General features: G+C 35.2%; 1 protein-coding gene across 2 annotated transcripts in view; it reads right to left on the bottom strand.

The window, feature by feature from the left end:
• BBS7 (Bardet-Biedl syndrome 7) overlaps positions 1-23,145 on the bottom strand; it is a 67,576-nt gene that overhangs the window by 42,557 nt on the left and 1,874 nt on the right. For both annotated transcript variants that reach the window (XM_074273805.1, XM_074273806.1), the window contains exons 2-7: positions 20,728-20,793; positions 17,365-17,427; positions 7,278-7,453; positions 6,031-6,217; positions 3,392-3,464; positions 91-207 (exon numbers count right to left, since the gene is read on the bottom strand). In XM_074273805.1, coding sequence (XP_074129906.1) covers positions 91-207; positions 3,392-3,464; positions 6,031-6,217; positions 7,278-7,453; positions 17,365-17,427; positions 20,728-20,793 — 682 coding nt within the window. The remainder of the gene's footprint in view (positions 1-90; positions 208-3,391; positions 3,465-6,030; positions 6,218-7,277; positions 7,454-17,364; positions 17,428-20,727; positions 20,794-23,145) is intronic.

The raw sequence follows: 23,145 nt of genomic DNA, 5'->3' as shown, positions 1-23,145 counted from the left end.
AGAATTATTGTACCCATTAAATTCTGAGCTACAGAGTTAACATAAAAACTACTGAAGTTTAGATTCCCCAAATGTTAGCAAATGACATACCTCCCCTCTTTTTCTCATTTCTCATTTCCCATTTATGTACTGGATTGGATGCAGTGATCTGAATAATTCCAAATTTTCCATCTGAGGTTCCAAACAGAAGATCCTCTCCAGATTCACCTAGAAAATCGAGAAATGAATGTTTCTCCCATTTACAACTGAACTGTTAAGAAAAAATTATTTTCCTAATAGTTTTATGGGGAAAATTTTTAATTCTACGCAATGCAAAATAATTTGAAGTAGTTTCTGGGTATATGTTCTTAGAATGTAAGTACTAGAAAAGACTTCTAATCAGGTCTAGTCCCATTGTTTTAAGGGACAATGTGAATTTGCAAATGGCTAATTAGTAGCACTGCACTAAAATCCAAATCTCCTCATCCCCAAACTCCAGCTCTTCCCTGATCCTTTTAACTACTAGATGGGATGCCCCCAAAACCTTAATGCAGATTTAAACTATTAAAGCTTTAATATGAATTTTATTTACTTATTAACAGCAAAGCTTTGATAATTTAAATTTTGACTGATTAAATAATGCAACATTGGGGCAGCTAGGTGGCACAGTGGATAGAACACCAGCCCTGAAGTCAGGAGGACCTGAGTTCAAATTTGGCCTCAGACTTTTAACACTTCCTAGCTGCCTAGCTTCCTGGGCAAGTCACTTAATCCCAATTGCCTCAGCAAAAATGATTAACTAAATAAATAAATAATGAAAATTAAAAATAAATAAATAATGTAGCATTAATGTAAAAAATAAATAGATATTAATTTAATATTGAAGCTCTAATTGGTTAAGAAGGACATTGGACTTTTAGGACACCTTGTATTTATGCCAATACTTCAAAGAATGATAACCTCATCAATATGAGAACTCCCTCTACTGACAAAAGCTCACTCTACATCTCTAACCATAACAGATATATAATCTGATTGATAACTTTGTAGATTCATTTTTGACCAGTTAAAGACAAAATACACCAACTATCATATTTACCTAAGCATAAAATTTGATTTTAAAAACAGAACATAAATTTTAAAAGGACATCATATTTAAAGCTATATGGTACTTAATGATAACTATGGCCTTTTCTTCCCATAAATCTCCCCATGTTTGCAGTGGTTGTAGAGAATATCTTCTTCTTAAGTCTTAGTCTGCATTGTAAGACACCCAACCAGGAGGTAAGACTTTTGGTTTTTAAACACCATTATGGTAGAAATTATGAAATTTGGTCAATAAGCAAGAGAAGATAAAAATGATAAAATAACAAATAAGCCCACCAATTTCTTTATCAGCAGATCATTGTTTTGTTACAGTTATATTACCATGGGCTCTGATTTTCCTTAAAGTGCTTATCCTGATAAACAGAAAAAAAACTACATAAATCCCTAAATTCTCCAAATATTACAGGAAATATTAAGCATTTAAAATTATCTATATTATAAATGACAATTTCTCCAAGAGGACAAAAAAGAATAAAATAAAATCTGACTACACTGGACTAGTGTTGGGAGAAATGGTCAAACATGCGCTTTTCTGGCTAACCCTGGCAAGTAGTATGACTTACCTATGACTTACTATCTAGCCTAGGCACTATACAGAGCCATATGGATACAGAAAATATGGCCCCTATTTCCAAGATGTTCACAACCTCTTGTACTAGTTATTTTCCTAATTCAGATTCATATTGCTTTTTACTTCAATTTATGGCAATTGCCTTCTAATTGACCTCCTTGTTCCCAGTCTCTTTCTTTTCCAGTCCACAGTTCATATCTAAAGCATAGTCTAGACTCTAGCCATTTCGCTATTCCAAAATAGCTATTCGCTATTCACAATTCCAAAAAGGCTCCATATGGCTTACAGGATAGAAAAACTACTTTGCCTGGATTTTAGTCTTCCACAATCTGGCTGAAGCCTTCTTTTCCAGACTTATTATTTCATGCATGATCTTTATGATCCAGTCAAACAGGGCTACTCACTGTTTCCTGCACTTGACATTCCATCTCATGTCTTTGTATAGGCTGTTGTATCACATTCTAAAACGTCTGTGGAAAATTGGATATTACACTTATTTGTGCTTGCATTTTACCCTCCCCTCCTATGCTCCAAGAAAGCAGTTACATCTTTTCTAAGCTTTGTCTATCTGCCCACACTTGTATGTATACTACTCTGCATATAGTAGATAATTAATATTTGCTGACTGAACGAATAGGAATATTTTAGGTACATAATTTGACCTATGTAATACAAATGACATTATAATAGGATTTGATTTTTTTTTTTTTTTTTTTTTTTTTGCTGAGGCAATTGGGGTTAAGTGACTTGCCCAGGGTCACACAGCCAGGAAGTGTTAAAAATATCTGAGTTTGAACTCAAGTCCTCCTGATTTCAGGACTGGTGCTCTATCCACTGCACCACCTAGCTGCCCCAATAGGATTTGATTTTATCAATTCTTTCAATTAAAAAAAAAATACTTATAGAACTGTCCTTTGTAAGTCCAAAGGTTAGGCTTCCAGCAGCAATATATACACACCACTGAAACTACAAAATATTAATTAAAGAAAAAAGTTAATATGAACATGTTTTATAAGGGTGTTCAAAAATAATTAGATTTTAGAGTGATAAAGAAACTTTTCTCTTTAGAGGAGAGTATTTCAATTCCTTCATTTCAAGAGATGAGAGATAATGCAATTATTTTGTGACAGAGTAGTGGTCAGGAGTAGAACCCAGGATTCTGAGAGTAGCTTATTACTCCTTTTGTACCATAACGTTCATTTATTTCTTTAAAACATACTGTGAGGGGCAGCTAGGTGGCAAAGCCCTGAATTCAGAAGGACCCGAGTTCAAATGTGGTCTCAGACACTTAACACTTCCTAGCTGTGTGACCCTGGACAAGTCACTTAACCCCAGCCTCAGGAAAAAAAAAATTAAAACATACTGTGATGGATGTTTGAGATGTTTCTGTGTGGTGTTTATTAAAGGTGCTAAAAGTTTTCCTAATTCCCTACATTGTTACAGTTTTTTCTTTTTAAATTTACAAATATCAAATAAAAATGGTCATTTGCACATACATGGAACAACAAAATAGAAAAGGATAATAAATGAAACTACAAATTTCTATAATGTACAGACTGCTTCTCTTTCAAAATGTATTATAAATTCATTATTTAACTTTAAAAATAAAACACTGTAAAAGAATATTATAAACATATAACTAAAGGTTATGTAGTATTGATAAGAACCTTTAGCCTCAGATATAAACAACTTAACGTGTTGTTCTATTTCAGTATGAAAATGCCATCTATTTACCACCATTCCCATTGTGTAAGGCAAGGACTGTGGGGGGACCAGGAACTTCCACTTCATACATCATATCAGACCCCTGAGGAAAAACATGACATGAAAACATTGAAATGATGGAATTCAAAATCATGTCCTTTAAATAGAAAGCATTCTTATGGTTATGAATATTCAAATGTAATATTCTACATGAGTTTTACTGAGGTGGGAGAGGGTATGCTAGGAAATGATAGCTTTGAAGGGATGTGGGGAAATGTACCTATGACAGACACATTTATAAGCTTAAGCTGCATTATTAACATTTTCTTCATAACTTTCTTAAGTCTAGACAATAAACAAAATAATAAATTAAGTCTTGATTTGTACTACTTATCAGTTTTTAAGGTTTAATTGCTCACAATGAAAATTTAACAATTGACTTTCGTTGACCTATACAAGCTGGCTTCAAAACACCCCTAGTTCTGCAAAAAATTAAAAGGAATCTGAACCACCATAAAAAAGGGAATGGAAAAGAGAAAGGAAAAGAGGTCAGGGAAAGGGGAAGTAAGAAACCCTATAATCACATAACAAACCTGCAAATCCTCATTTGTGAACAGAGCCCGGGCTCAGTTGGGAAGGGGAAGCAATAAAACTCAAGTCAAACCTGGTCCTGTCTTTAAGGGGCTTATTTAGAAAATGGCCATATTAATGTTTAAAATGATGTTGACAGATTTTTTTGGCTTCATTTTTTTTTAATTTGCTTAATTATAAAGTTATCATTGACATAAATCACTGGTTTGGACTTAATGGTGGCCTAAGCTAAGGACATGATTCTCCCTTTGTTGTTGTTATTCAGTCATCTCAATCATGAATGACTCTTTGTGACCCCATATGGAATTTTCTTAACGAAGATACTGGAATGGTTTGCAATTTCCTTCTCTAGCTCATTTTGCTGATGTGGAAATGGAGGCAAATCAGAATAAATGATTTGCCCAGAGTCATATAGCTAATAAGTGTCTGAATTTGGATTTCAATTTAGGAAAACAAGACTTCCTGACCCCAAACTTAATACTCTACCACTGTACCTCCTAGCTACCCTTAAATGCACAGTTGGATGTAAAGACATCTAAGATCATCCCAAACTCCAAATCTCTGATCTTATATCAGAGGCCAATTCTTCATTTTGTTGTTGTTGAATTTGGAGCAAGAAAGTGTTGAAGATAAGATTGAACTCATTTGGATAAGTCTTCCTGATTCCAAGTCCAATATTCTATCCATTATGCCACCCAGCTGTCAATGATTTTCTCTGTATCCACCCAATTCACATATATTGATTCTTCTCATATGTCTTTTTCTTGGTTTCTAGAAAGAAGTAGAAGTATATAGCACAGCTTTTTGTGGTGGCAAAGAACTTGAAATTAAGGGAATATTCATCAATTGGGAAATGGCTAAACAAGTTATGGTATAAGAATGTAATAGAATACTATTGTACTATAAGAAATGATGAACAGGCTGATTTCAGAAAAACTTGAGAAGACTTACATGAACTGATGCAGAAAGTAAAGTGAGCAGAACCAAGAAAACATTGTATACAATAACAGCAACATTGTTCAATGATCAACTATGAGAGACTTAGCTCTTCTCAGCCATTGTCCAAGACAATGCCATCTACATCCAGAGAAAGAAGTATGGAATCTGAACACAGATTAAGGAATTTTTTATGGTTTTTTTTTTGGCTTTTCTTTCTCATGTTTTTTTTTTTAACCTTTTCTTTTTTGTTCTAATTCTTCTTTCACAACATTACTTAGGTGGAAATGATTAACATGATTATACACTACATCAGATTGCTTGCTATCTTGAGGAGGGAGGAAAAGAAGAGAGGGAAAAATCTGAAACTCAAAATCTTGTAAAAAAATGAATTTTGAAAACTATCTTTACATATAATTGGAAAAAATAAAATATGATTGGTAGGAAAAAAATAAATATGACAATTTTTTTTTAAAAAAAGAAGAGGAGCACAGAAGTTCTTGGATAGTAAGCATACTTACCTTGATATGGCCAGGAATTTGGGATCAGAATAGTCTTCAAACAACTGGGTGCAGAACCTTAAACTCTGTCTCCCTGACAATGGCCAAAAAAACTGTGCGCATTTTGCTCAAACAAACAAGACAGTTTAAAATAGAAATCCAATGTAACACTTAAATTACCAAAAATTGTGACTAAGAGAATGTGATTCTCCATAGAGGTGTCCTTGGATAAATTTCTTTAGTAATTATTATTATTTTAAATTAAGAGATAGGGGCATGTGTGTGTATGTATGTGCATGCATGTGTATATGTATGCATGTGGATGTATGTGTAGAGTCAAACTGGACTGCTAGCTTGCTTTCATTCCCTGGTGTCCCCCATGTCCTGTTTCCCCTTTTAGAATTCTGAGGATCTTTTGAAGGGCAACTCAGATAGCATTATCTTATTTAAGGCTTTCCTCATTGCCTTTTCTCTATGAAATTATTTTGTGTAAGTTAGTAAAGAATCAGTTACTTATTTCTTTTATTCCCCTAGTCCAAAGAACAGGAACTTGCCTTTGTATTCCTAGCTTTATAATAAATTCCTCTTGAATTGAATATGGCTTATATATGCAAAAGGAGAAAGCCAACAATAGTCACCTACCTGTAAAACTCGAAGCACTCTGTCCTGACAGGCCAGGATAGGTATAATACAAGGCAATTTTTCAACTGGGAGACAGATCACATCATTGATTTTGTCCCCCGACAGGTAGTAATGTTGGTCTTTGCAATCACAGTAATGGTTATAGATGTAACTGGCACAGAGGAAGAGATCTGAGCCAGAGATGTGCCTGGGAATGAGAGACAACATGGCAATTAAAAAGTCATTTCTCATTGAGCACTGGTCCTAGAGTCAGGATGATCTAAGTTCAAATCCAGCCTCAGGCTCATGAAACTTACAAGCTGTATGATCCCCATAAGTCACTTAACCCTAACTGCTTCTTTAAAAAAAGTAATTTCTTTAAACAGCAAACTGATGATTCAATTTTCTTTTGAGACTAATGTGAAAGTTAGTTCACTTCTACCAAATGCTAAAATTCCCCTATTTACCTTGAAGGGTCCTTAATATCCTTCTTCATTTCCCTCCTTAAATTTCCACCCTATACTGCTACAATTTTTACAATTTCAGTTTTATATTGCTATAATTTTTGTGACAATCTTGAAGAGACATTTCAGCATTCTCCTGGAAATATTCAAATTGGAGAAAATGAAAGCAGAGACACTATAAATTTAATTGTGTATTACTGGAAACAAGTGACTTTTACTTTTCCATGCATCTACATCCTAACACTAATCCTGCTTTTTGGAAGAATTTGACTAATTTTCACTCTGTAATTTTAAAAGTTCAGTGTGCCACCCCAACCAGCTCAATGTGAATACTTAAGAGAGAATAAATCTGAGGCCTCAGGCCTTGGTAAGATGCAACATGAAAGAGATCCTCTCTGACTTCCATGAAATGGTATCAACTTGATGGTCACCAATTCATAAGGCCAGCCCTATTGGCAACAAAAGGTTAATATAGAACAAAGTGACAGTAAATCAATGTAAATGCTCAGAGGCAGGGGTTTTCTTTGAATCTAACTCTATTTCTTTGTTTAAAAAAAAAGTCTACACAACTTTTACAAAAACAAACATATGAGAAATGCAAAATTATCAAAAACATAAAACTGAGAATCAGATCTTTCAAGTAGCACGTATAGCCTATATCTGTGCCTCCAAGGTGAATGAAGCCAGGCCTTAAAGTTATTCCCACATACCATAATATATTAAAATACAGGTCTCTGTCAAAAACTCCTCAGCCTTCGAGATCTAGTACATGGTGAGGGGGGAGGGATGAAATTATCAACATACATAGCTTTGATGCTTTCAGTGAGATTAGTTTCAAATGAAAGAAACTGCTTTCCCCTCTTCGTGAAACCTCTGATTTCAGAGCCTGTAGCCACAAAAATCTTCTCCTGTGGTGTATTAAGTGCTCCTCCTAACTCCAGCCGTGCAATTTTCAGCCCTGGTAAAGTCTTGAACACCGGCTGTAAGAATCATTAATGAAATAATTAATAAGCCTTTTTAAAAAAGCTTCCTTTTTGTCATTAAAGAATACTGAGTTTCACATATAAAGTGCCACAATATTAGTGAGTACAATGAAACAAAATTTCTATTTTTAGTATTCCTTTCTGTTAAATGTTCTTTAAATATTTAATTATATAAATAAGTATGCTTATTTATATATGCATATTTTCACAAAGCTAAAAACCAAGTATTGTTAATATAGAGCAGGAAATGTCAACTAGAAAATTCACAAGGGTCTTTCTATAACCTCAAAAATTTCCATTTGAATAAGCTGTTTATTTGAACTAATACTTCCTTAATGCTTCACAACCATTGCTGCCTGACATTTCAGCTGAAGCATGTGAATTTAAATCCCCCATACCTATACTAATAGCATAAAATTTCACTTTACTTTTGCTAACACAGGATTATTCTTCAGAGCAGAATTATAAACAGAACCCATGATTTTACTCATACTTCTCTGCTAATGACATTCTCATTGGTTTAACTTTTTTTAAAAATATTTTTTAATACACAAATATTTCTTTCACTACCAATTTCCCCTCCTCTGGCTTTTAAAAAAGAATAAAAAAAAAACTTTTGTTTGTAACACCCATGTATAGTCAAGCATTGACCATGCCCCAAAAATGTGTGTCACATTCTGTATCTGAATCTATCATCTCTCCAGTCAGGTAGCATATTTTTGGACACTACAGTGACCAGAATTCTCCATCTTTCAAAGGTGTTTGTCTCTCCAGTTGTTCTTTCACTTTACATCAGGGCAGAGAAGTCTTCCCAGATTTCTCTGAAACAATCCCTTTCATTATTCCATAATTTGTTCAGTCATTCTCTAATTAGAAGACATCCCCTTAGTTCCCAAATTTTTGTCATTAAAAAAAGAGATGTTACAGTTTTTTATATGTAAGTCCTTTTCCTTTTTTTGTTCTCTTTGGTTTATCCCAAAGGGCATATAAACAATTTAGTGAATCTTAAAGCTACTTTTTGGTGATGAGTATACCAATTCATAGTTCTTTCTGCATGTGTGCATGCACATCATAAGCAAAACCATGCTTCCAGGTAAGTTTCTAGGTAAAATATATATCGAACACAAGCACACACTTTACAAGTAACCAGAAAGAGCCCAAGTACCACATACACGTGTGTGTTCATGTCTATATATGTGTGTTTATATGTATACATATGCACATATACACATACCTAGACATTATTATAGTCATGCATAATATATACAAATATATGGTATAGATATGCATATCTGCCTCATTTTATACATATATATATATATATATATACATATATGCCTATGTGTATTGTGTATATTTGTGGTATATGTATATTGTGTGTGTGTGTGTGTGTAAAAGAGAGAGAAATGACAGGGGCAGAGCTATGATTTTATCAGTGTAGGAAGTTCCCAGGAAGAACTTCCCTCTCAGCCAATGCTCATTCTGAAGCTTTGAATCTTGCAGAGTTGTCAAAGTCAATGAGAGTTTTAAGTGATCTGCCCTGGGTCATACAATTGGTATATGTTGGGGCAAGACTTGAATCCAGATATTCCTGACTCCAAGGCCAAGGCTCTACATGCTCCATTGCTTATATATATACTCATAGAAAATAATGGAAAATAATTGTATAGTTTTATATTTAAAAAAAAAATCTTCTCCTCAAGATGTCAATGAGTGGAAACAGCCCAGTTCTCCCACAACTACTCCAACAAAGATACTTCTTACTGCTTAAAACACTGGTCATTCCTGAAATCCTTAAAGAAGACAGCACTTATTATCCAGACCTCATAAACCAGAGATCAATAATAAAAGACTCCCACCATTCCTTCCAGAATTGTATAAAGCCTAGTTCCAAAACAGTCTCAATTCATAAAGTATCATGAGGAAAATGAATAAATATTAAAAAAAACACTGATAGCAAAGAGGCACAGAACTAGCCATGCTTAAGATACAGACCCAGAAAAAAAGAGAATAACTCCAGCTCATTTATAAACAAAGCCACAAAAAAAATTATACATGTGCCTCAGCTCCTGGAGTTCAGGGGGGAAATGAACTAAGAACAAGTGAAAAATTATCGAATGAGAGCTCTAAAGGAAAGAATATGAAAGAACTCTGGGGGGGAAAAAACCTGGAAAAAGAATAAAAAAGCTTCAAACATGAGGAACAAAATTTTACTCAAGTAACAGATTCCTTGAAAATAAGACTTAAGCAAACAAAACAACAGGACATGAGGTAGTCCTCTGGAATCAAGGGGATGCAAATTCAGACACACTTCTTATCCTCAAAGGGTTTATATTATTTTATGAAAGAGACAATATATATGTGTGTATAAATATGTCTACATTATGTTGGGATTACTAGGTGAGAACTGAGGTTGTCTGGATGGTGACAAGGTGAGAATTCAGGTTTTCTGGACAATTACAAGGTGAGAACTCAGGTTGACTTGATAGAGGGGGCAAGCTCATTGGCTGGGGTGGTTCTTCCCAGAAGCCCTTGCATTATCCCACGCCCATTCTCTGGGAGGATAAAAAGAGACAGCACTGGGCGCAGAGAGCAGATCGGCCTGGAGAAGGATAAGAGCTGGAGGAGATTCAGAGCCAGGATACAAGAAGAAGACTCTGAATTGCATCAGGCTTGACGGGGCTCTCTGCAGGAAGGGAAGTCACTTCTTTGGACAAGAGTTAACAGCAACTGCCTGGAGACAACGGTTCGTTACAGGAAGAAGAATCTGTCTGAGAGATTTGAGTAGACACAGCAGATCTCTTCCCAGAGAGCGATCCAGCAGCTTCTGGAGACGACAGCTCGCTACATTTGGCGTCCACACGTGGGGCAAGGACATTTGCTTATCCTGACAAGAAGAGCTAGACCAGACCTTTGCAATTTGGCGCCCGAACAGGGACAGACACAGTCCTGATTCCAGTGGAAAAGCTTCCAATCTAGATCTCAGTCTCTCTGACCCAGAACCGTGAGTAACGAGGAAACTTTGTTAAAGATTAAGTGAGCGTGCTAATAGATAAATAAGGAACTTAACTTGTTAAGGGCTAAACCAGGAATCTCTTATAGCTGAAATGGGGCAGATGTTAGCTATATTCAATCCCTGGACCTCAGCCGACTCAACCCCAGCCCCAGAAGCAACCTCAGCTCCATTCAGGAGTGGTACTATAGAGAGTATAATCAAGATAATTGAGGAGCAGAGTTTACTTGTAACCTGGGTACAGATTGCTAAACTCTTGGCTGCATTAAGACGCACATCCCCTTGGTTCTTAGAGGAAGAAAAGATAGATGTAGATAAATGGAAGCTAGTGGGATATGAAATGAAAGAATTTCAAGCAAAAAATGGGCCTCGTTCAATTTCTGCAGAAGTATTTTATATCTACAACATAGTTCAATTAGCCTTAAACTATCAAGCAAGTTGTAGGAGAAGGAAAAGTTTTAAAAATGAACAGAGGAGGAAGTGTGAGGAAAAAAGGAAAGATCAAGATCTTTCCCTAGAGCAAGAGGATTTAAATGAGGAATTATGGTATGATTCTCTTGAAGAAGCTTCAACCCTGCCTAGAGAACAGATTATTGACAGGCCCACATCAACCCCACCTTCAGAGATGGAGGAAGAAAGAGGGGAAGAGGCAGAAACACAAACAGAATTGCCTGTGAAGAAGCCTAAGCCTATGACAAGATTAGAAAAAGCATTGGTTAAAGCTAAGAGAGAAGGACAGGATATAAGTGATTTTATACATGCATATCCTGTGATTGAAAATACTGACTCTGTAGGTAAAAAAAGGAGAAGATATGCACCTTTAGATTTGAATAAAATTAAGGATTTGAAAAAAGGTTGTACCCTTTATGGGGCTACATCAGCTTATGTCAAAATGTTACTAGATGGTTTGTCTTATGAAGTCCTAACCCCAAATGATTGGAAATCCATAGCAAGGACATGTCTGGAACCTGGAGAAAATTTATTATGGCTTGCGGAATTTCATGAATTATGTAAAATTCAAGTCAGATGCAATTTGGAAATAGGAGTTAACACACAATTCACTTTTGAGCACTTAGCTGGTGAAGGTCAGTATGGAGAGAATTCGGAACAGATTAATTATACCATGACAATATATGAACAAATTGCTAAGGCTGCGATAAAAGCTTGGGGTGTCCTTCCTGGACAGAAAGATCGTGGAGAGGCTTTCACTAAAATACAGCAAGGTCCCAATGAACCTTTTGCATATTTTGTGGGACGTTTGCAAACTGCTGTCAAAAGAACTATTGGAGAAAATTCAGCTACAGAAATAATGACCAAACATCTGGCTAAGGAAAATGCCAATGAGATTTGCAAAAGAATTATATGGGGATTAGACAAAGATGCTCCTTTAGAGGAGATCATAAGACGCTGTGCTACAGTGGGAACAAATGCTTTTTACACCCGGACAATGATGAATGTGGAAAGACAGGGTCCCTCCTGGCAAGGGACTTCTAGAGAAATTCGGCGATGTTTTCAATGTGGAAAAATTGGACATCTAAGAGCTCAGTGTAGGTATGGAGATACAGTGAGAAGACAGGGTGAAAGAAGACCTAAAACCCCATGTCCAAAATGCAACAGAGGACTCCATTGGGCATCAGAGTGTAGAATAATTCAGGGAAATGGGATGAGGGGCCCAAGTCCAGGGCCCCAGGCATAAAAGACTTGGGGCATGATGACAGCTGATGTTATACCCAAAGAGTCTTTAGAAGGTCAGGACTCTGATTTGATCAACCAGCAGAAAAGCAATCACATGGCAGAAAGGGATTACCTGATAAGTGAGCCAAAAGGCAATCAGATTGCAAAAATGGATTACACTTGGGGAGAATACAGGCCTTTTAAACCAACAGGGCTGTATCCAGTGCAAACAATTCCAATGTAATTGTCAGATGATGAGAAGAGATTTAGAAAGTGGTAAATAGAAGGAAATTAGATAGGTTAACTGCCTGGGGGAGAGGGTTTGCTTGTATTTCTTCAGCAGGAGAAGGAATCAGATGGGTGCCAACGAGTCATATTCGCCTTGTCCATCAGAGAGAGACAGAAAAAGAGAAAGACCTCAAAATAAAGGAGAAGATCTAAGAAACATCTGACACTGAAAGAGCATGGCTAATAAAAAGACTGTTAAAGAACTTTAAAACCAGCAGGAATCGTTGGACTTCCTCACACAAGATGAGAATAATGGACAATGGACTTATGGACATTTATAAATTTTCAATTTATGATTATGATTATGTTATATACTTCTAGCATGTGTTATGTTACTATGTTACTATGTGCTTATGTAATTTATGTAATTATCTGTAATACTTCCCATATTGATGGATTTATGTTTCAAGGTCATGACTGTCCTATGTTCTAAATCAAAAGAAAGGGGGAGATGTTGGGATTACTAGGTGAGAACTGAGGTTGTCTGGATGGTGACAAGGTGAGAATTCAGGTTTTCTGGACAATTACAAGGTGAGAACTCAGGTTGACTTGATAGAGGGGGCAAGCTCATTGGCTGGGGTGGTTCTTCCCAGAAGCCCTTGCATTATCCCACGCCCATTCTCTGGGAGGATAAAAAGAGACAGCACTGGGCGCAGAGAGCAGATCGGCCTGGAGAAGGATAAGAGCTGGAGGAGATTCAGAGCCAGGATACAAGAAGAAGACTCTGAATTGCATCAGGCTTGACGGGGCTCTCTGCAGGAAGGGAAGTCACTTCTTTGGACAAGAGTTAACAGCAACTGCCTGGAGACAACGGTTCGTTACAGGAAGAAGAATCTGTCTGAGAGATTTGAGTAGACACAGCAGATCTCTTCCCAGAGAGCGATCCAGCAGCTTCTGGAGACGACAGCTCGCTACAACATTATATAAAAAGTAAATACAAAATAAACTGAGGAAGAGGGAACAAGAGTTGCAGGGAGAGGTGTATACAAAGAAAAGGCTCTTAAAGAAGGAATCACGTGCAGAATTATGAAGGGGACAAGGGATTCTAAGAAATAAAGCTAAAATTTCGGACATGGGAGACACCAGTACAAAGAAGAGATAGACGATGGAGTATCAGTTCTTGGGAAAAGCAAAGATGTGAGTTTCAGAAGCAAAGTAATGTATGGTAGAGTTAAAAAGGGAAATAAAAAGCCTGAAAAGCTAAACAGAGCAGCTCATATTTGATGCTACAGTTATGAGGGAGATAGCTATTGGACTTTAGTGAGTAGAGAGCAATAGTCACACCTATACTTCAGAAAGATCTTTCTGAAGATCACTTTGTAGCAGAGACAGGCTGAAGACAAAGAGATCAATGAGAAAGCTCCTGTCTAGATATGAGGTGATGACCACCTAAATAAAGGCAGTAGCTCAGTGAATAAAGAGTAAAGATAAAGTAGACCTGACAAGATTTGGCAACTGAATGGATATATGGGGTGAAAGAGTGAGGTGGTGTCAAGAATGATAGCAAGCTATAAACCTGGTCACTAAAAGGATACCCTGGATAGTAATAGAAAAGTACAGATTGGAGGCTTCTTCCTCCCTTTTGGAAGGAAAGATGATGAATTTAGTTTGAAACATGCTTAATTTGAGGTGCCTTTGGGGTATCCAATAGCCTTTGAATGGATTTCCCTGCAAATGTCCCCCAAAACATCTAAGCCTACAAAGACTTTCCAATGAAAGGCATGAACAGAACTTAAGCAAATGATTAGGGTCTGATAAATAGATTTAGGTGTCATCTGTATGTTCAATTCATGGGAGCTAATGAGGTAACCAAATGAAAGAGCAGCGGAGGAGCCATGGGGGGTTATACTCATTGTTAGGGACATCCTAGGAACAATGAACCAGCAAAGGAAGCCAAGAAGAAGCAGTCAAATACCTAGGAGGAGAAACTAAAGACAAAAGGTTCAGAAAACCTAGAGAGAAATTGCACCAAACTTAGCAGAGAAGTTACAAAGAATAAAGAGTGAGAAAAGGTCATTAGATTTGGAGAGGAAAAGCTCACCAACCACTTTTGGAGAAAGCCAATTCAGTTGAATGATGAGGCCAGGGCAGTGCAATTAAGAAAAAAGGAAAATACCAAAAACCACATCATTTACTCTATTCCATACTATTTATAGATAACATGATCTAAGAGGACCAAGAGCCCTTAGTAAGTAGTTTGAGGGAAGGAGATGTTTATACTTCTGTTCTTTATCTCTTTGCAAAAAACTAAAAAAAAGAAAAAGAAAAACCTTTCCCAAGTGGTAAATCCCCCAAAAAATGGATCAAAAAGAATTCAGATCTCTAGGGGACTTCAAGCTATATTATAACAAAATCAAAAGACTGAAAAAAAAAAAGAAAATTTAAGATACCAAGTATCAAAAACAACTGACATGGAAAACAAATCAAGAAGAAAGCATCTAATAATTATTAGATTATATGAAAATCTTAAAACACACAAAAAAATCTAGTTACTATATTGCAAGAAATCATAAAAGAAAGCTATCCAGATCTATCTGAATCAAAGCAAATTAAAAATAGAATGAATCCACCATTCAACTCCTAAAAAAAACAAACAAACAAAAAAACCCCTCAAATTGAACATTCTCAGGATGTCATAACCAAAATTTACAACTTCAAGGTTAAAGAAAAAAAAAAAAGGTGGGGGGAATGGAGACAGCTGGCAGAACAAAGTACTGGGCCTGAAGTAAGGAAGACCAGAGTTCAAATGCATCCTCACAATTACTAGTATGACTCTTGGGCAAGTCAGTTCACTGTTGTTAGCACCTACCTTACAGGGCTAATGCAAAGGTGAAGTGAGATATTTCTAAAAAGCACTTAGCATAGTGCCTGGCACATACCAGGAACTATAGAAATGCTTATTCCTTTGCCTTTTTCTCCCCTAAAAACAGGTTTAATCCTACTTTAAAATAGACTTTAATAGAATAGAGGAATTTCAAGCATTCCTGATGAAAAGACAGAAATTATGTAGCAGATAGAATCTGTGACAGGCAAAGAAACAGAAACGAGAACCCCAGAAAGATAAGTATATCTGAAACACTGGAAAAAGCTAAATGATGCATAAAAGCTTACTCTAATAAGGGAATGGGAGACAATTGCCTCTTTAAAATTCCTATATCTGTGAACAGGGAGACAGAAAAGAAAGGCAAAGTGAAAGATGTGAGGAACGGTTATTATTATACATTATAAAGGAAGACAGTAAAGAAAAAGAAGGGGGAACAAGGAATATATATTAGAAAAAAAAAAATAAGAAAGGAGGAGGAAAAACTTATTATTCCTCCTAAATGTGCCATATAAGAAGAGTACATGAACATAGGAGAAAGGGTATATGGGGAAGGTATCGAAGGAATTTTACTCACATCTGAGCCCAACAAAGGCAGGTTGAAAACACACACACACACACACACACACACACAATTTGGTAAAGAAACACAGTAAATTCAACAAGAAGACAGATGGGAACAAGAAGAAAAGAGAGGAGGGCTTAAAAGAAAAAGCAGAGTCAAGGAAGAAATATTCATAAGCAAAACATTTAAACTTGGACAATAGATCAGAGAGAGGTGAGGATCAAAAGGAGGGAAGGAAAATAAAAAATTAGTAAACAGAATTCTAGACTTGATGAAGATAACTGGTAAAGAGGAAAGGAATCAGGCCACTTTGATTACTAATAACTAATGTTGATCATACTTCTTTTATTTTACCATCTTTTTATATAGAGGAAAATAGGAATGGGGAATATAAGAGGATATACTAGAGGGACAAATATAATTAGCAATCAACAGTGAATATAAACTCACCCATATATATATATAGGATAGGAAAATAATTAGAAATTAGAAAGTAAAGACCAACAATATGTTATTTATACAAAGCACATTTTAAAAACAGAAACCCATATAGATTTAAAAGAAGGGATCAGAATAAAATTTATTTTGTTTCTAGTGAATTCAAAAAAAGCAGAAATGGACATCATGATATCAGAAAAGACATAAATAAAAACAATCAGGTGGTGTAATGCCAGTTTAATGAAAATGACACAACTCCTTAAATTAAGTTTATTGATCCAGTGCCATACTAATAAAATTATCAAAATTATTTTGTAGCTCTACAAAAAAAAATAATAACCACAAAATTCAACTGAAGGAATAAAAAGTGAAGTACCTCATAGGAAATAATGGACAAAAAAGTAGAAAGGAAGGGAGCCTGACAGTAGTAAACCATACTACAAAGTAGTAGCCCTAAAAACGATTTGATGTTTGTTTATAAAAAGAAAAAAGAGAGAGAAAAGTTAGTAAATGGAATAGATTAGGCACATAAGACCAAGAAACAAATGAAATATTTTCTGAATCTCTAAAGCTTTATATATTAAGATTCAAATGTATATTGTCTTAGGTTGTTTTCAGATTTTTTTCCCCATATATATACAACCAGAATATAATTTCCTGGAATTATGAATTCTTTTCTTTCTTTTGTTTACACCACAATATTTAATACAGTACTAGGTAGATAGAGGGCATTTAAAAATATCCATTAATTTAATTTTTCATGTTGTCCTACAGCTAAGCTCTCATTGTTATTTTCTCCAATTCAAAATATCTCTAATGCTAATTAAAAGTACATCTAAATTTAGGTCTACAGAACAAAGTATACATTTTATTCCCAACTATGAGTAGCAATTACTTTTCCTAAGATATTTATCAAGCAAATTAATTCCAAGCTATCTGCTGCTACCCTATATGGTATATTTGTGTCGGAAATAAATTTTCTTTTTAATTTTTTTAAACATTGTCTCTATTGTCAAGATATGCATTTTAGAATTTTTAAAACTTAAGTGTAAGAAAATGTAAGGAGAACCTCTTTCTCTCTAAAGCACATTCCAAAATGCTCTACTTACCACAGCTTCTCCTTTTTTTATGCCAAAACATGTAGCCACCCCATCTTGATCTCCAACAACCACCTTTGACAAATTGAACAGTATAAAGTCACTATTTTTACATTTTATTACTCATGCATAAAAACATTACTGTATTTTGTTATTCAAAAATTATTTACTTGGTATCTATGCTGTGCAAGATATTACACTCAGTAAATTATTTTGAATTTGTGTAGATTGAAGAATTAAAAAAAAATCAAGCAAAAATCCAAAGGATTATAAAATTGGACACTGGAGGAAAGGTTATGGATATATACTATAAGGAAATTGTAATTATGTGGTTTCCAAATGAGAACAGAACAAGAGTTTTAAATTGCAGCAGGGCAGATTAAACATCCAAACACCCATAAGAATTTCCAGAGATTATCCCTCAGAAAGGATTACCCCAGATGGCTGTAGTACATATTCTCCTGATATTCTTTAATGACTTATGAGGCACCTATATGTCTGTAACAGTTTAAACAATAAACAACAAGTTTAACCAAAAAAATTACAATATGTAATGCTAAGAGATTTTGTCCCTGATTAAAGTATGGCATTTTGGCTGTTGTTAAATTTGATTCACTAAGTGATATTATAGCACCACAGATTTATAGACAAAACCAACCTCTTAATTATTTTGGTAATCCATTTTACAGATGAGGAAATCTCTCAGAGAGGTAAACCAATTTGTACAAAGCAACAGAAACAAGATTTGAGCTCAGGTTGTCTCACTAAACTCAACATTCTTTCCTATGGAGGCTACACTAAAATGCCTGTTGATTTCTTTCTATGTAAATTCTGTTGGCATAGCATATTATCATTGCTTTGCATTTGCTTAGAAATTCTGCTGCTATACAAATGAAATCATCCCATAAAAATCACTGAATTCATGCTCACATAAAAACAATCTATCTTGTTCATCAAATACAAAGATCACATCAAAGAGATCTTGGTGTACTGTTATTGAAAACATGATCAATAATTAAAGGAGGCATTCTCTTTATACCATATTATGTATTTTTGTTTTCTTTGTGTACTCCCAAAGACAAGGCTACATGGAATATTAAATACAAGGCTTTGAACCTGTACACTGTTTGAGTTTGAATTGTTGAACTTTAAATGTACATTTATGTTCCCACACTGACATACTGCTAAATAAATGCCCAGCCCACTGAGTTAGTCTCTCAGTAGTTACGGGAAGCCTTTCCTCAATTCCCCAGTTGACAGTGATCTCCTTTTTTTATATGTACATGTTTTCTGTTAGAATGCAAGCTCCTTAAGAGTAGGACTGCTTCATTCTCTGTACTTGTATCTTCAATTCCCAAGGACAGTACCTGATACCATGTATTCTTGTTGCTTGACTGATTTCAAGTAGAGTAGATAGACAACGAACTGGCTCCAGAATTTAACTGGCAGAAGAAAGTAAGCTACATGGGATTTTGGAAGCTATTAGTTTCTCTACTTCTTTATGTAAAAATCATCTTCCTAAGATGAATAGACTCTTGGTGATGCTGTGTGGTTGTGAATATTGTGATACATAACCTCTGAAGACATTACAAGTGACTCAAAGTTCAATAAAAGAGAACCAGCTTTGTTCAATTACAACCAACACCCAAAAAGTGGTGGCAAGAATATCACTCAGATTAGGAGGTGGGCCCATAATGGGGGCAAAAACAAAAGATGAGTCATGGTCAACCAGAGTGTCCCACTTGTATCCACAAAATGTAAGGAGACCTACAGATTCTGAAGTACCAAGGATGAAGAAGTGTGAGTAGTCATGCTAGGGTACAGGCAATAAGAGGCTGCACTACCTGTAGAGAATTTTAAAATAATAAATATTATATTCTATAAGGAAGAATATAATTAACAAGGAAGTTGATTTGGAAAACTACTAGGTATACAATCAGCCCCTAATACATAAGGACTTCAATTTGTAACAGTTCAGAATGGTACAATTTGTGTCACCAAATTCTATGATTCTTGCATCTATATTCTTGCATCTAAATAGCAGATCTGAAATAAGTAATGATAAATAGCAGAGTGATTATAAAGACACAGAGCAAGAACCTGAGTTACTTCTTTTTGTCATTGTATTTGAAACAGTGCCACAATGTATGAATTACAAGGCATAATATTTTTGTTTAGTACATGCAAATTCTATACATGAATGCTTCACTAAATTTGCATGATATCTTTAAAAATGAAATTTGTCCTCATTTTTATTTGTTGGTATTTTAAAACTAAAGGACAAATCAAGAAAATAAAATTATATTGGTGGTACAATTTAGTACTCACCTAAATTTTTGTCTTTTATAGACATTTCAGCTTTATTTATTGTGAAATAGGATTTTTACAAATTGCTTTACAAACACCCTTCTCTTTAAGACCTTTTTAAACTATTTGTACATCTGTTGCTTGATATGAAAGGAACATTTTGAAATTTAAGTTAGTTGTTTATTCTTTGATCAACCATGAACAAACAGAAGAACAAATCAAGATCTATTGTCTATTGAAAATGAATATGCAAAGATAAATTTGAGAAACTCATTGACAAATCCACAGAAATCAAGGCTCAAAAGCACACTGTAATGTTAACATTCATTACTGTGACAAACCAACATGTATATGTGTTTTCCCTTTTAAAAAATAATGCAATTTAAAAGTTTTCACCCTTTTTTTCCTTTTTAATACTGTAATATTCATTTTTTAAAAACGCTTTTATTGCATGATTATATATAAAGTTCAACAAAAAACAATGTCCACTGTCTGCATTTCTTTTAGTTATTTCATGACAATTGCTGAAAATAATTTTGTTGTGAAGAGGAAGGAATTTTTATGAGCTGTTCTGGTACATCTATTAAGTATGCCAGTGTCTAGAGAACAGAATCTAGAAAAGTGGGTAGATCCTTGTGGCAGAATGTACAGAAGAACATGGATAAGAATCACCAGGGATTAGAAACATGAAAGAGGTTAAGATCTCTAATTATGGAAGAAATGTCTCCATTAAAAAGATCACAAATATACTTAAGTATTAAAGTCTTCTTATTACCCCATACAAGAATATTTATTTGAATGTTATATATAAGAAAGCTTTTCTTTCCTTCATATCATATCACTTGGCATTCTGAGCGATAGAGGAAAATGAATTCAAAAAATAATGCTCAATTTTAAGACACTTTTAAATATACTAACCTATCAATAAGGGAAAGAAAGTATTTTAAAAACACAATTTTCCAAAAACTGAATTTCCTTTCCCCATTCAATTCCTCACACTTAAGTCAAATTCAAGAGAGAGCACATTGAGCAAAGACTGCTTAGTCATTTTTGGAAAAGAATTAGCACCTTCTGTGTTGCTCTGCGTCCTGATGCTGGGAGCAGTTTCATGGTCTTCTGAGAGGTTACCCCTACCTAGGAAAACATAGGCAAAGTATTTTTAATTAGCAAGTTATGATCACAGTAAGCAAATTTCAACTATGATTTAGTTTACAATGAAATCCTTATTAGAACCAAGAAAACATTGTACACAGCAACAAGAAGATTATGTGAAGATCAACGGTAAGGGATGTGACTTTTCAACAATGAGGTGATTCAAGGCAATTCCAGTAGACATGTGACGGAAAGAGCCATCTGAATCTAGAGAGAGAACTGTGTAGACTGAATGTGGATCAAAGCATAGTACTTTCACCTTTTGCTGCTGTTGTTGCTTATTTGCTTTTTTTTAATCTTTTGATCTGATTTTTCTTGCACAGCATGACAAATACAGAAATAAGTTTAGAAGAATCACATATATTTAACTCATATTGGATTGCTGCTGTCTAGGGGAAGGAGGTGGGAGAAGAAGGGAGAAAATTTGGAACATAAGAATTTGTAAAGGTGAATGTTGAAAACTATCTTTGCATGTATTTGGAAAAATAAAAGGCTATTATTTTTTAAAAATGAAATTCTTATAAATATTATTAAGGAAAAATTATAATCTGAATGCTCATTGAGGCATGCTAAAATTTTCTAAAGTTTTCTAACTTCAGGGGCAGCTAGGTGACGCAGTGGATAGAGCACCAGCCTTGAATTCAGGAGGACGGGAGTTCAAATCTGGTCTCAGACACTTAACACTTCCCAGCTGTGTGACCCTGGGCAAGTCACTTAACCCCAGACTCAAAAAAAATTTAATTAAATTAAAAAATAAAGTTAACTTCAACCAGAAATAAGAAACATCATATTTAAAGTTACAAAGTAAATGACATTAATCACTTGCTCACGATTTTGTGGTAAGAGGTACCAAACTAGAATACTTCTAAAAGGTTTCTGTTTAAAAAACAAAAAAAAAAAAAAAAAAAGTCAGGCTAATAATATAATCTACAGATTCTTCCTTAATAAAGTAATTTTTCTCAAATCTTTGCAAATATATAAATATAATGAATAGTTAATAGGGGGTCACATTGGTAATATTTGCTAAAGATCAAAAGGAAAGATGATGATAACTACCAATTCAACTTATAAAGCTCTTGGTTCAAACACCATATGATGTTCTGCAGTATTCAAAGTTATTCTCCTATTGGAGCCTCACCTTGACTCTGTATAGTAGGGAAGACAGGTATTACTTTATCCTCCTTTTTCTCTTTTACTTTCTCTCTGTGTAATCTTATCAGCTCTATGCAGATGACTCCAGAACTATATACCCAGCTCTTGCCTCCCTCCCCAGCTCCAGGCACTCATCACCCATTGCCAATTGAACACATTTGGACACTTCTTTTGGCATCTCAATTGAACATTTGAACTCATTATCTTTGCTCCCAAATTTTGCCTTCTCCCTAACTTCTCTATTTCTACTGAAAGCACCTCTATCCCCCCAGTCATCCAGATTTGTAACCTCAGACTCATCAACAACTCTTCTCTCTATGACCCTTTGTATCCAAACAGCTCTCAAATTTTATCAATTACTACACTATCTCATACATCATTGTTCCTCTTCTCTAGCATAAGACACCACGCTAACTCAGGTCCTAGTTATCTCATTTGCTACCAGAACGGCTTTCTAATCTTCTAGATCTGCACCCTGTTTAAGAAACTCCAGTGGCTCCCACTTGATGAAGGAATGAAATGCAATCCTTTCACAGTCTCCAGGTTATGTTTCCAAACTTAATACACATTAACTTTCCTTCACAACTTTACATTACACCACACTGGCTTTAATGTTCCCCGTTACAATATGCTATCTCCTATCTCCATGCCTTCACAAACTTTCATGTCTATGCTCTCATCTACCCTTAAAATCCCAAGTTTTCTTCAAAATTCAGTCCTAATACCACTCCTACAGAAAGCCTTTCATAACCCATCCCCTTGCGTAGTCCCCGTACAGCTTACATTATCCCTTAAACATACTCTGTAATGCATACTCTTCCCTGAACAAGACACTCCCATCTCTCAACCCTGACATTATCACTGTCTGTCCCCTATGCCTAGAATGCCCTCTTTCCTCATTTCTCCCTCCTGTTTCCCTTTAATTCCCAGCAAAAATCTCACTTTTTACAGAAATCCTTTTCCAAGACCCCTTTAGTACCTTCCCTCTGTTGATTGTCCCCAACTGACTGTGAATTTGTACATAATCAAAATGTTGGATCATGGGCTCCAACGTACTTAATAATGCTTGCTAACTAATTCCCCAGTTACTAGAATGCTACCCACAAATGCATGCACTGAATATATATGACACTTAATTTTCTATGTACTCATGTTTCCCAACCAATAGGATGTAAGCTCCCT

Source organism: Sminthopsis crassicaudata, chromosome 6 (assembly GCF_048593235.1).
Source record: "Sminthopsis crassicaudata isolate SCR6 chromosome 6, ASM4859323v1, whole genome shotgun sequence".
NCBI lineage: Eukaryota > Metazoa > Chordata > Mammalia > Dasyuromorphia > Dasyuridae > Sminthopsis > Sminthopsis crassicaudata.
This window is presented reverse-complemented; position numbering and strand designations above follow the sequence as displayed.